Source organism: Rhincodon typus, chromosome 37 (assembly GCF_021869965.1).
Source record: "Rhincodon typus isolate 14 chromosome 37, sRhiTyp1.1, whole genome shotgun sequence".
In the NCBI taxonomy this organism is placed as follows: domain Eukaryota; kingdom Metazoa; phylum Chordata; class Chondrichthyes; order Orectolobiformes; family Rhincodontidae; genus Rhincodon; species Rhincodon typus.
The window spans coordinates 11,276,813-11,291,261 of NC_063368.1; the positions used below are offsets into that span (position 1 = coordinate 11,276,813).

The following is a 14,449-nucleotide window of genomic DNA, read 5'->3' on the forward strand; positions in this document are numbered from 1 at the left end:
AAATTAATCTAGTCCCATTTGCCAGTATTTGGCCCATATCCCTCTAAACCCTTCCTATTCACATACAATTCCAATATTTAAAAGGCATCTGGATGGGTATCTGCCTCCACCACTTCCTCTGGCAGCTCATTCCAAACACGCACCACCTCCATGTGAAAAAGTTGCCCCTTAGGTCCCTTTTATATCTTTCCCCTTTCACCTTAAACCCATGGCCTCTAGTTTTGGACTCCCCCACCCCGGGAAAAGACCTTGGCTATTCACCCTCTTCATGCCCCTCATGATTTTATAAACTTCTATAAGGTCAGCTTCTGACACTCCCCCCTATAGCTCAAATCCTCCAACTCTGGCAACATCATTGTTAATCTTTTCTGAACACTTTCAAGTTTTACGACCTATAGCAGGGAGACGAGAATTGGACGCAGTATTCGAAAATGTCCCATACAGCTGCAATATGACATCCTAATTCCTATAGTCAAATCACTGACCAATAAAGGCAAGTGTACCTGATGAGGAGTAATTTCTTCATCCAGAGAGTGGTGTGCCTGTGGAATTCTCTGCCACAGAAAGCAGTTAAGACCAAATTACTGAATGTTTTCAGGAACGAGTTAGGTACAATTCTTACAGCTAAAGGGATCAAAGGTTATGGGGAGCAAGTGGGAACAGGGGACTGAGTTGGGTGATCAGCCATGATCGTATTGAATGGCAAAGCAGGGCAGAATGGCCTTGTCCTCCTCCTATTTTCTATGTTACACTAGTTTAGTGAAGCAATCCTAATTTAATTATTAAATGCAGTGTTTTATTACTCTCAGCAGAAGGTGAGGGTTGAATTGAAGTCTTCAGGTCACTGTCATCCTTCTGATAGTTCAGAATAACAAGTTGTTGACTGTTTTCTGCTTTTCTTACGATGATGCATCCAGGATGGTGAGTTCAGGGCTGGTAATGTAATCTCCATGAATAAAGGTGATTAATGTGGGATGATAAATTACATTGCTTTGTATTTGTTAATGGGTTGTGGCTGTCACTGGCCAGGCTGAACATTGCCTATCCATAATTGCCCTGGAAAATGCAGTGGTGAGCTGCCTTCTCAAATGGCTAAGTTTTCAGGGTATAGGGGTACCCACAGTTCCAGTAATTTGACCCAGCAATAATGAAGAAGTGGATATGTGGTTTGACGTTAAGATAGTGTGTGACTTGGAGGAGGACTTGAAGCTAACAGTGTCCCCATATATCTACTGGTCTTGTTCTTCCAGATGGTAGTGGTCACGGGTTGTAAAGTGCTATGGAAAGAATGGGAGAGAACCTGACATTTGGTAGTTAAAAGCCCAAAGTCATTAACCAATGCAGGATTGGATTTGACTGTCACTTCCTTACCTTGTGATAGCCTAGTTACAGCTGTGGGCCAGCAGGGAGCATTCTCGTCTCTGCGTTTTGGGTTCAAGCTCCACTCCAGGGCTTGAGAACAAAGGAGAAATGCTGGTGTTTCTCAAATGTAGGACCGAGAGAGTGCTGCACTGTCAAAGGTGCTGTCTTCTAGATGAGATGTTAAACAGAGGCATTCTCAGTTTGTGCAAAAGGGTGTAGAAGATTCCATGCCACTATTTCAAAGATGAGCAAGGATTTAATTTCTTGGTGTCCTGGTCCTTAATCAATATGACGAGAACAGATTATCTGGTTATTACTGTAGAAATGTGTGATCTACGCTCGAGAGTGCACAGCAACAGGCTCAATTGAACATAATTATATATGGAAGATAGTAATAGAGGACAGCTTGGAGCCCTATACACTCTTGCTCTGGTTCCATATGAATAAAAGCAGAATATTGAAGATTCTGGAGATCTGAAATAAAACAGAAAATTGCTGGAGAAATTCAGCAGATCCGGCAGCTTATGTTGAGCGAAAGAGTTAATGTTTCAGGGCCAATGTCACTCTCCTTTGGATCCAAAGAAGATTTGTATTGATGCAAAACATTAACTCTGCTTTCTCTCCAGAGATGCTACCAGATGTGCTGAGTTTCTCCAGCAATTTTCTGTTTCCATTCAAGCTCCACATGATCTGATGTCATTATGTCATACCTCTAATTTGCACGTGCTCAGTAGTGATACATAGCACAAATATGTTCAATCCTTTATTCTACAACTACTGCATTGTTCTTCATTGGAACTTGCTGCTGCATTTCCTACATGACATCATGACCACAATTTAGAGGCGCTTTGTTGCCTACAAAGTGGACTTGAGATGTCCAGCGGTCAAGAAAAGCACAAAAATATTTTTATCTTCCCTTTCAAAAACCTCCTGCTGTGTCTCAGTGAGTAGCACTGTCACTTCGCGAGTCAGAGAGTTCAGCGATGACAGTTCCTTCTGCAAGCACTTAGTACAAAATCTCAAATGAAATGTTTCCTAAGACTAAAGTTTTTCACAAGTTTGAACCTGTCCCTAAAGAACAAGGGTGGTGCCTTGAAAGGCAGAGCTGAGAAAGGTACAACTTTTGCTCCCTCACCATTTCCCTATTTCCAGAGTCAGGCCAGGTGGTTATGCTTAGATTTCTCTTGTTGCTTTCTGTAGCAACAACCTGCATTTCTATAGTACCTTTAACAAGGTAAGTCATCTGAAGGTGTTGCACAGGAATGACATTTGACCAAGCCACGTGAAGAAATATGAGGACACATGACCAAAATGTTTGGTCAAGTGTGAGCTTTAAGGAGCATCTTAATTCACAGCTGAGGGCCTTGGCAACTGAAGGCAGGGCCACCATTGGTGTTGTGATTAAAATCAGGTTCAAACACTGAGAACAGCTCAGGTGAAGTTTAAATCGTATATTCATGTTTCAACACCAGAATGTTTATGAGTTCCCGCTCATCAGGCTTGGGAACTGTTCCAGTCCCCTGCTTAATGCCAACAGGCTTGTCAATCACCTCAGGAGAAGGCTTGCCTAACAGGTAGAGTAGGGATGAGGCCTTAATCAGAACTCAAGGCCCCACTAATGCACGAGCCTTTCATTACCCTTAAAGAATTTGACTTGCCTGATGTATTTCAAATCTTCAGAATCCCAAGCCTACCTATATCATTGGCCCTTTTTCATGAATCTTCATGGCTGCAATTTTTGATAGGGGATGGATTCTCAGACTGATTATCAGCCTGAAGTGAGCCACATCATGACACCCCTTCCATGGCCAATACATCCTGGGATAAGACTTGAATCTGGACTTTCTCACCTAGAGGTAGGGATGCTACCACTGTACTCCTCCCACACTATTGGCTCAGAAAGGATTTAAAATAAGCAAAAATCAGACACTCGACATGTTAATGATTATGCTACGATCGCAGATACATGTCGGAGAGGACTGATGTTTTTCTCTCTCCCTCATTCCGGAGCTATGGATAGAGCTGGTGGAGGCTCCAACATTTTTCTCAAGACGGGTGACATGGTGGTTAGCGCTGCTGCCTCACAGTGCCAGGGACCCGTGTCTGACTCCACCCTCGGGCGACTGTCTGTGTGGAGTTTACACATTCTCCGTGTCTGCATGGGTTTTCTCCGGTTTCCTCCCACAGTCCAAAGATGTGCAGGCTAGTGGATTGGCCATGCTAAATTGCTCATTGTGTTCAGGGATGTGTAGATTAGGTGGGTTATAAGGAGATGGGTCTGGGTGTGATATCTTAGGGTCAGTGTGGACTTGTTGGGCTGAAGGGCCTGTTTCCACACTGTAGGGATTCTATACTATCCATTCTACACGGCCGATCAGGAACCTCTCCAGCTCTTACTGCCTGTCATCAATGTGAGTTGGGCAGAATTTACAGGTTTATACACAATCTGTTTTGGTCATTTTACGAACTTCCTTTGGCCATCAAGTCCTGGAATGGCACTGAAACTCAATATCTGGCTTCAATGCAGGGACAGTGCACACTGCACCACAAGATCACCTCCCATCCATTTATTTGTACCTTTTTTTTTGCTGTGGCTTTCCTTTTCTTTCACACACTGCCTTGTTGCAGGGTCCACAAGTTGGCACAGTGTCCTCTAACCAGCCACCATCATTGTGCTCTTGTGCAGGACCAACCAGTGAATGCTGGTGTCTGAGATAAGGAAGCATTTCAGGTAACACAATCAATCCAAACACCATCTGCCCCCTTAAGTGGGCATTAAAGATCCCACTGCCCTAATTAAGTAACTCACAGGGGATCTTCTGCCCAGTGGCTGGGATAAATCTTTATCCCTCAATCAACATCACTGAGATAGATTAATTACCTGATGGAGAATTGTGGGACCTTGCTGTGCACTAGTCATCTGCCACATTTCAAGAACAAAATAAGCATTAGAAGCCCTGGAACCTGCCACACTATTCCTAAATTTACGGCAGTGACAATATTCAAACATTCTTCATTAGGTATCAAGTGATTTGGGGGAGTCTTAAAGTTGTGAAAGGTGTCATGGCAACACAAAGGTTCTGAGACTCTGGCACTGTGGAAAGCCCTTTGTTTTACATATTCTAGCAAAACAATAGCTACAATTATTTACATCTTTCAGTTTAAAATGGGCTTTAGAACTTTTATTTCACACAAGAAAGAAACTTTGAATATTACTGAAAAGGAAGACTGGTTACCATAAAGGCTTGCACTCATCAGGACGTTCACAAGAATGCCAAATTTCACATCAATCAAAACTATTTATACACCAGAAGGACAGGTGCTGATTGGTTGGCAGATCAACTCTGATTGGCCAAGAAAATGCCAGGGAGAAAGCAACAAGAAACTAATGGCATCTCGAGCTCCTGTGAAATTCAGATTTAAAAGAGTACAAGGCTCGAACATATTCCTTTTGTTTGCAGAGAATGGGCCCCTGTATGTGAATGTGTGTCGCTTCTAATGCATGTAAATGCATTGAGAAATTCAGTTATTTAATATCCCAGAGATGATTTGTATTCAATTTTCTGTGGTTTGATGCTATTTTTAGTGAGTCCATGTCTTCTGTTTTGTTTACAGGCCCTTTGACATCTAAAGCCGAGCTGCCCAAAGATTTGACTCTTTAATTGATGAGTGCATCCAACAAGCAGCCCTTCTGGGTGCATTGAGCTTAAATTGGCTGAATCTCCATCTTTACTCTGACAGCTTCTGAAACGCCTAACAATGAAACAATACTCTTTGCCTAAACCTCCACCCAGGAAGCTGTGCCCTGCAGAACAGCCCTAGACAGTAAACTATCTGCTGAAAATCCAACAGTGAATTTCATTTATAATTAACAGAAGGGTCAGATAAGAGACAATTACATCACACCTCTCCCACAAACCACACCGCTCACAAGGCCAGAAGTGTTAACAGCCAACCCAGTCCATGTTTGACATCAGAAACTAGATGAAGATAGGAGAGAAAACAAAATCTGTATGACCACCCCTGACAATCACATGACTTTTGTATTCAAAGTAAATCACTTTAAAAAGATATAGAAAATATTTTCTGTCAATCTGATTATTCCTGCTCACAGGATATCAGTAATCAAGTCAAGAATAGTGTAAAATTCATTCCTTTTTAAAAAAAACACTACAAATGATTTGAAATTTTTAAATTTTCATACCTATTTTGTGCCAAAATTACTTAATGGGAAAATTAGTTAACATTCAGTTTTATTTGGCATTCCTGTGTTAAGGTTCAGGTTGTGCTGATGTATCTGATTTTGTACAAGTCCATCTGTCGTGCAAGAAACTTCATCAGTCTTCTGTACCCGCATAGTTCTTCAAGTCGATAAAGTTGTAGGGACACTAAAGATTCAAAAATGAGTTTGGGAAAGTTGCCGGTCTTCAAGAACCTGGTCTCCAACTCTCATGGCAAGCGTAGGTTCAAGTCTGAGCTGACCCCTGACATGATTAGCTCGCCATTGGGTGACTTCCGGCACACCATGCACGTAGGCCGGGGTGGAGATGTGTTTGGCGACACCTCCTTCCTCAGTGACCATGGAGGGGAGAAGGCGCATGAGACTGCGAAGTCCAACCCACTCGTCCGAGCACTGAGGAATGTGAGGAAGCCACCAATGAGGAGCCGCAACAGTAGCCGAGAGATGTCACCTCCACCAGCAGTGTCCCCAATCATTAAGAACGCCGTTTCCTTGCCACATCTGTTAGAGACAAAGAATGGGTCAGTGGAGCGACTGAATTTCAAAAGCGTGGTGTCAAGTCCAGGAGTGATGGATGGATCATACGGTAAATTCCAATTAACTCTCCATTCATCCTTAATTTCCTTCCATTCTCTCTTTTTCTTCATCTCCGATGAATACCAGGTTAAAATGCTGGTCAGACAAAGATCACTCATGTATAGTCAGATATTTATTTTTCAGTTCACACATCACAACTTCCAACCACACTCATTCCCACATCCACTCAAGCACCTCCCATTTGTACATATTTTCTAATCAATCTGTTCAGACATGTTATTGCACACCTCTGAAGCAGGTGGGCCTTGAACCCGGGCCTCTGGCTCAGAGGCAGGGATACCACCATTGACCACAAGAGCCCTTATTGTCCCACAATTATTTTTATTCATATCTGAAAATGTTATCACACGACAAACAGATTTTTCTTAGCACCAGTAAATTACCCATGTTTCCCAATTGCTCCCCAATTATCCTTCAATAAACAGATAAACATCACATGCTCCCTCATTCCATTTGATCTCATCCTGAAAGAACTTACAGGTTAATAACACTCATCCTGCCCAGTCCTCTCTTTTCAACTTCTCCCATGTCTTCGCAGGCTCTCCTCCTTTTACCATTCATATTTCTCACTCCCTTATCCCCTAAGCCCCAATCGCTTTTCCTTTATCCTCTTCTCTCTTTTGCCTGACCCTCTGCCCAGTTCCATCTCACGTTACTCCTATTGTCCCTTCTTTCTTCTGCCCTTTTTAAAAACTCATTTTTCATGAAATGTGCATGTAACTGCAAAGGCCAGCATTTGCTGCCCATCCCTGATTGCCCTTGAAGTAAGTGGCTTGCAAAGCCATTTCTGGAGGCAGTTAAGAGTCAACCACATTGCTGTGCGTCTGGAGTCACTTTGAGGCCAGACTGGGTAAGGATGGCAGATTCCCTTCCCTAATTAAATGAGATTTTCCAATCAATGATGGTTGCCATGGTCACCATGACTGAGATTAGCTTCATGTTTCAGATTTATTCATGAAGTGAATTTAAATTCCATTGTTTGCCATGCTCTCCAGAGCACTAGACTGGGCCTTTTGATGGTTACAATAAAAGGAAGGACTGCAGATGCTGGAATTCTGAAACAAGAACAAAAATTACTGGAGAAACTCAGCAGGTCTGGCAGCATCCGTGAGGAGAGGGTTACCATTTTGAGTCCAGTGACCATTCTTCAGAACAGTTCCAAACATATGCCACCATTTCCATCTCTGCTCTCTCCTTACTACTCCATACTACCCGAAATACCCTAACCCGTCTGCCCTCCCATCATTTTAAACCAGTGAAACAGGTAAATGACGCATACTGGTCCAACTTGCCTGTATGCCTCAAAATGAAAGTTCCATGCAACCAGTACCTTCATTTCCAAATGTTACTGGTTTTATTTTTCTCTTTAGGATTTATTGTTCCCATGCTTGGCTCCATTGGCTCCTCCTGACCTCTTGGTCAGAAGGTTAACTCACTGGCTCCCACGTTATACTAGCAAAATTGTTGATCTCTTGAAGAGACTTTAAGTCATTGAGTGCCTTTATGACAGAGATAGATAAGTCCTTGATTAGTAAGGGGATCAAGGGTTACAGGGAGAAGGCAGGAGAAATGAGGGTTGAGAAACAAATCAGTCATGATTAATGCTGCAGCAGACTCAATGGGCCAAATGCACTGATGCACTGCAGGAATTCACCAAAGATCTTCAAACAGCATCACTTCAAACCCACAACCACTTCCATCTGGAAGGACAAGGGCAGCAGATACATGGGAACACCACTACCTTCAAGTACCCTCCAAGCCAATCACCATCTTAATTTGGAAATATATCACCTTTCCCTTACTGTCGCTTGGTCAAAAACCTGGAATTCCCTCCCTGATAGCATTGTGGGCCATTGAGCACATGGAGCACAGCAGTTCAAGAAGGCAGCTCACCACCACCTTCTCAAGGGGCAATTAGGGACAGGCAATGAAAGCTGGGCCCAGCCAGAGAAGCCCACATCCCACAAATGAATAAATTCAAAAAAATGGTTAATGCTGCTCCTATATTTTATGCTTTAATCTGAACTCCAATTCGCCCCGTAGCCTTCTCAGTTGTTGCAAAGAATGAGCACATGTCCCTTAACCCTAGCCAATCTTTTAAAGTTAGCATGTATTTGTATTCCGAAGAAGTCTTCCTTGCCAAACTCTTGCTTGTTCTCGTTCAGGGTTGGAATCGGGATTCTGCACCCTTCCGAGGTGGTCCAGGCTGGACAAGCCGAAAGAGAGCCCTGCCGCAGCAGAATCGGAGAAACGGATGGACAACCTGGACACCACGGACCTTGAGTTTCCCCGCACTGACTCCTTGCTGTCCTTCAGCTTGGATCTGGGGCCCTCCCTGATGGCCGAGGTGCTGGGGGTCATGGCCAAGGAGAGCCCCGACAGCTCGGCAAACGCCGCGTCTCCGGTGAGGTTTGACCTGGGAGGCTCTTTGGGCCAGGCGGGCCCTCAGGGAAACGGCAGGGGTCACCAGGGGGAGAGGGGTCTGTCAGCCGCGGCACTGAGAGGACCTTACCAGCAGAAGGGCGCTGTGGACCCGCACCCCGAAGATCCGGATGGCCTGAGGGGGCCGCAGAACTATCCTTCAGAGCGACACGTCCTCCGGCATTGCGGTGGCTCCATCAGTTATCCGGATTCAAACGAGCTTGGCGGCACGAGGGGCGTCGTCGTCGTCGTCGGCAGCAGCCTCCGAGCGGACGCTCGGCAGCAGCTCGCGCCAAGGGAGACGGTTAGCGCACGTGGGGGCAGCCAGCCAACGGACAGCGGCGCCCCGCGCGCCACCGGCCGCCATTTTGTCGCCTCGCCGCCGACAGAATCGTGCCGCTACCGGGCCGCCGAGGGGGTGGACAGCCGTAGTAGCGGCGGCGGCAGTAGCACCAGCAGTAGCAGCCCAGGGAGCTGGAGAAAGCTGTCACCATCGTCGGGGCAACGTGTCCCGGCGGACGGCGAGGAGAGAGGTGAGGCGTACGGGGAGGAATACAGAGAGAGGCGCCTGTCCCCGGCTCAGGGAATGGCCTTCAGCCCCCTGAAGACTGAGGCCTTTGCCTTTGCGGACGAAGATGATGAGATCCGGGTTTAATTTCTCGGCTCTGGCAATAGAGACTCTACTATCCTTTCATTATTACCGTAGATGGTCATATTCTTAAATGGGCATATTTCCTTTACACATGACGTGGAGGTGCCAGTATTGGGACGGGGGTGGACAAAGGCAGAAGTCCCACTATAACAGGTTATAGCCCAAAGGGTTTGTTTGAAATCCATCCCCGCCTCTTCGACCTGTTTGTTTCCTCTCTTCTATCCGCCTCCCACTCTCTCCCTATTTATTTCAGAACCCCCTTCCCCTCCCCCTTTTCTGATGAAGGGTCTAGGCCCGAAACGTCAGCCTCTCTGCTCCTATGATGCTGCTTGGCCTGCTGTGTTCATCCAGCTCTGCACCTTGTTGTCTCGGATTCTCCAGCATCTGTAGTTCCTACTATCTCAGATTTCGAAGCGCTGCTCCTTCGTCAGGTGAAGTACTCCTTCCCTGACCAAGGAGCAGGGCATCGAAAGCTTGTGATTTCAAATAAACCTGTTGGACTATAACCTGGTTTGCCCTGCAACTTCTGCCTTTACACATTATAGTGAAGGCACCTTAAAAGTCGTACTGAAATTACAAGGAACCTCCGGAGATGGTAGTGTGAATCTGGAATGGACTGCCTGGGAAGGTAGCAGAAGCGGGAAACCTAACAACCTTTAAAAGTACTTGAACGAGCACTTATAATATCAAAACATTCAAAGCAATAGGCCTGGTGTGGGAAAATGAGACTAGTGTAGACTTAGTGTATTTTTGGTGAAACAGATTTAATGGGCCGAAGGCGTCTTCTGTACTATCTGATTCGGTGAATGCCAAAATACAATCATTAAACATGAGTATATCACAAGGTGTTAGTTGTTGAGGGGATTTCCAGATGCAATAAATGAGTTTGCCATTGACTGGAAACTGAACTGGACCATTCATTTAAAGACGGTGGCCACAAGAGCAGGCTACAGGTGGGAATTTCGCAGTGCGTAACTCACCTCCTGTTTTCCAGAGCCTGTCTACAAGGCACAAGTCAGGAGTGTGATGGAAAAGCCCCCACTTACTTGGATGAGTGCAGTTCCAACAACACTCAAGAAGCTCAGCACCATCCAGGATAAAGCAGCCCACTTGACCACATCCACCGCCTTCAGTATTAATTCCCTTTACCACCGATGCCCAATAGCAGCAGTGTGTACTATCTACAAGATGTGCTGCAGCAATTCACCAAAGATCTTTAGACAGCATCTTCCAAACCCACAACCACTCCTGTGCAGACGGACAGGACCAGCAGATATATGGGAGCACCACCCCCTGCAAGTTCCCCTCCGAGCTATTCACTGACTTGGAAATATATCGCTGTACCTTCACTGTCGCTGGGTCAAGATCCTGGAATCCCCTCTGTAAGGACATTGCGTGTATACCTACAGCACATGGCCTGCAGTGGTTCATCCACCGAGTCCATTCATCATTGTGGAACCACTTCAAAAAGCTCATCCCTTAGTCATTAGATGAGGGAATACAGCCTTTGGCTACGTGACTTAAACTTTCCTATTTTACTCTCTTAATCACAGTATCAATTTGTCTATGCAACTCCGGCCAATCCAGAGTCTATTACTTTCTTTGCCCCTATATAATTACCCGTGGTACCGCTACCCATGACTCAGCATAACACGAGCTTTTAATACATGCTGGAAATAAAGTCAGAGCCATCTGGTGACCTAAACTAGCAACTACTCTGTGACAAAAACAAAGTTGCTGGAAAAGCTCAGCAGGTCTGGCAGCATCTGTGTAGGAGAAAACAGAGTTAGGAGAAAAGAGTTAGGAGTGCAGGAGAAAACAGATTTCAACTCTGTTTTCTCCTAACTCTGTTTTCTCCTACACAGATGCTGCCAGACCTGCTGAGCTTTTCCAGCAACTTTGTTTTTGTTCCTGATTTACAGCATCCACACTTCTTTTGGTTTTTAACTACTCTGTGACAGTTGACATAGGGAAATTGAAAGGATGATACTAGCTGATGCGTAATCAAAGATCGTGACCTAGTAAGGTTTGTGGAAAGGAAGTTTGGCCCCAGCGTGAGATGTTCAATTCACTGCGTATTCTTCTTTTTAAGTTTGAATGTCATTCTTCAATGATTGAGATTGAAAAGAATGTTCTAATAATTGTTCACTGGTCTCCTCCCAACAGCAGTAACTTGTCTTCTCTTGGTCCTGTAACTTTTTATATCAGTGATCCATACAGTCTGATAACCACAGGCAGTAAGGGCTGTGCTGCAGCACTAGCACTCTGCCAGTTCAATTTGCTATCTTCCATCAAACATAACAAGATCCCTATCACCTCGATATCTAATATCTGTAATTCTCTGTGTCTGTCTTTGGATACATTACATGTCTAATCTTGTCTCTTTTTTCTTCTCTCCCACCTCTTGTGTCTGCTCTCCTCTCTCCCTCTCTTCTTTCACTTACCCTCCTGGTTTTCACTCCCTCTCTATTTCTTCCCCCTTTCCTGCTGTCTCTCTCTTTCTCTCTGTCTCTCCTTCCCTGTCCTCTCTTTCCCTTTCCCACTTTCGCTCCTCTTTCCCCATCCTTCCCTTAGGCTTGTCCTCCCCCTCTCTCTCCCCCCATGCTGCTCCTCTCCCTCTGCCCTTGCCCCATCACTCTTCCCTCTCTGCTTGTCTCTTTTCTCTCCGTTTGCTCCCTCTCTCTCCACTTGACCCCTCTGTCTCTCTCCTTGTTTCCCCCCACTTCTTGCCCCTCCTCTCTCTCTTCTTTACCACACTGTCATGGACACTGTGCCCAAGTTGACCGTCTCAACCAGCTCCCCCCCCCCAACCCCGATCGCAGTCCCACCAAATAGGAGTGGGGGCAGTGTTGCCTGCATTGCAATTATCAGCCTCTTGCCCCTATATTCATGGTTGCCTGCATACACCAAAAATTCCTTTTATCTGTTGCCTTGTCTGTCTGCCAAGAACACTTCTCCCTGCCATCACTGTCTTATCATCGAGTCTCTATCTGCGTGAGAGAATAGAGGAGTTTGTTTTAGAGTGGATCCAGGTACTCAGCCGAGGTCACTCCCACCTTTGAGATCATTGTTCTGAAATGCATTAAAACAAAAAATCTACTTTGGCAAGATTGAGGGGAGAAAAAACATCATGGAAATCTGAAGTGGAAACGGAAAAGTTTCCAACAAGGAGGGTGGGTTCAACAACGTCTGAAGGGCAAGAGCAAGAATTCAGGTGGTTTGGGTTGCTTTCAGCCATTAACATGCACATCCCAACTCCCCCCGCTCCCCTCAAAAAAAAACATGCCAATAAGACTGCTGTGTATTTCTGGCATTTTCTGCAAGCTACAAGGAATTGTGAACAAGGTGTCTATAATGATCGGATTACCTTTCGCTTTGTCTGTTTTCAAATTTGCCATTGGATCAAAGGAAGTGGAGGCTTGTAGCATGACTTGGTGCTGAAGGAGACTACTCAGCCTATCTTGGCCATTCTAACTCTTCACTCGCAGCGTGTAAAAGTTCACTCAGGGAGTCTGAGTAACTGTGGCAACAGACACTTTTATCTGCACGAAGGTGGCCAGGTGACAGTAGAGGCTTCAATTTTCTCTCCCTCACATGGCCGACCAGGAATCTCTCCTGCTTACTGCCTGCTAGTGGCAGGTGTTTGAGGAATTTTTGGGTTGACACTAAATTGGTTTGGCTGCATTTCCTTGACCATTAAGTTCTGAAGTGGGGCTCGAACCTTTTGTCCAGAGGCCACTTCTCAACAAGGACTTCCTTGCCCTTTGGTAAAACTATCTCTTTTTCCCTGCTGATTCCCCATAGTACTGTCAATCTTTCCCTTCAAGAGTTTTTCCATATCCTTTTTTACGTTCTTATTGAATTTGCTTCCCGTACTTTCCATGTCTGCACATTCTGGATTTTCTATTCATTCATAGGTGTCGGTGTTGCTAGCTAGGTCATTATTTATTGCCCTTCCCTAACTGCTCCATTCTCAATTGTTATAAAACTCAAGAACAAAAACAGAAGTTGGTGGAAAAGCACCAGATCTCACAGCATCTATGAAGAAAACCTCAGAGTTAACATTTCGGGTCCAGTGACCCTTCCTCAGAACTGATGGTAGCTGGGAAAACATCGGTTTATATGCAGAAAATAGGGAGGAGGATGGGGGAGGGAGTGAACAATAGGATAAAGAACAGAGTCTGAAGAGGGAGAAGAGCAGTTGGATAGACAACGGAGTTGATAACGATCTGGCTAGGACGGTGCATAGCTGTTAATGGGGACTGTTAGCTAACAATAGGTGGTGTGTAATGGCAGGCTGTGATAACAAGGCCTGGTGTGTGGGGTAGGGACCTAGGACATGGGACAGTAACAGTCCCCATTAACAGCCATTCACCCTCCAAGCCAGATAGTTATAAACTCCGTTGTCTATTCAACTGCTCTTCTCTCTCTTTGGACTCTGTCCTTATCCTATTGTTTACTTCCTACCCCAACCCCCTCCCTATTTTCTGTATATAAACCTACATTTTCCCAGCTACCATCAGTTCTGAGGAAGGGCCACCAGACCCGAAATGTTAGCTCTGATTTTTTTCTTCACAGATGTTGCCAGACCTGCTGAGCTTTTCCAGCAACTTCTGTTTTTGTTCCTGATTTACAGCATCGCAGTTCTTTCAGTTTTTATGTTATAAAACTCAATTGGTTCACTAATGTCCTTTAAGGGAGGAAGTCTGACATCATCCTTGGTCTGGCCGACATGCAACCCCAGACACACAGCAATGTGGTTGATTCTTACCACCGTCTCAAATAGCTTAGCAAGCCAGGATCGAGGCCCATTAGGGATGGGCAACAAATGATGGCCTTGCCATTTAATGCCCATATCCCTTGAGCAAAACAAATGTACATCAGTGACTACAAGGTGCATTAGGATGTGCTGAAGATGAATGGTGCTATATAAATTCCAGTTCTCATTTACTGGTTAAGTAAGAATTGAAACACTGATGGGAAAGCTTAAACCTCACTAAAACTCAGTTTCCGCTGAACTACGTATAAACAGCAATACCAGAATTTAGTCCGTGGGCCCTTGTTGATTATCACTAGGGACTGGCTTAATATTGAGCTATTAATTACTAATTACTTAGCATTCCTCTCTGAACTATTATCTCCTTAACGACTGTTTAAATGGAGACCTTGAGTATCAT

At 45.0% G+C, this 14,449-nt stretch overlaps 1 protein-coding gene across 1 annotated transcript; it reads left to right on the forward strand.

The window, feature by feature from the left end:
- The first annotated feature begins 5,764 nt into the window (after positions 1-5,764).
- LOC109934031 (cdc42 effector protein 1-like) lies at positions 5,765-9,536 on the forward strand. Its single transcript, XM_020532873.2, has 2 exons — positions 5,765-6,188; positions 8,365-9,536. Exons 1-2 carry the CDS (start codon positions 5,765-5,767, stop codon positions 9,273-9,275), a joined length of 1,335 nt encoding a protein of 444 aa, XP_020388462.2. The 3' UTR covers positions 9,276-9,536.
- Positions 9,537-14,449: the final 4,913 nt, after the last annotated feature.

Bases quoted from the DNA above. Each gene is read 5' to 3' on its own strand.
- LOC109934031 (XM_020532873.2), top strand. From the start codon at position 5,765: ATGAGTTTGGGAAAGTTGCCGGTCTTCAAGAACCTGGTCTCCAACTCT. The intron at 6,189-8,364 runs GTAAATTCCAAT...GTTCTCGTTCAG, and splicing joins AGTGATGGATGGATCATACG to GGTTGGAATCGGGATTCTGC.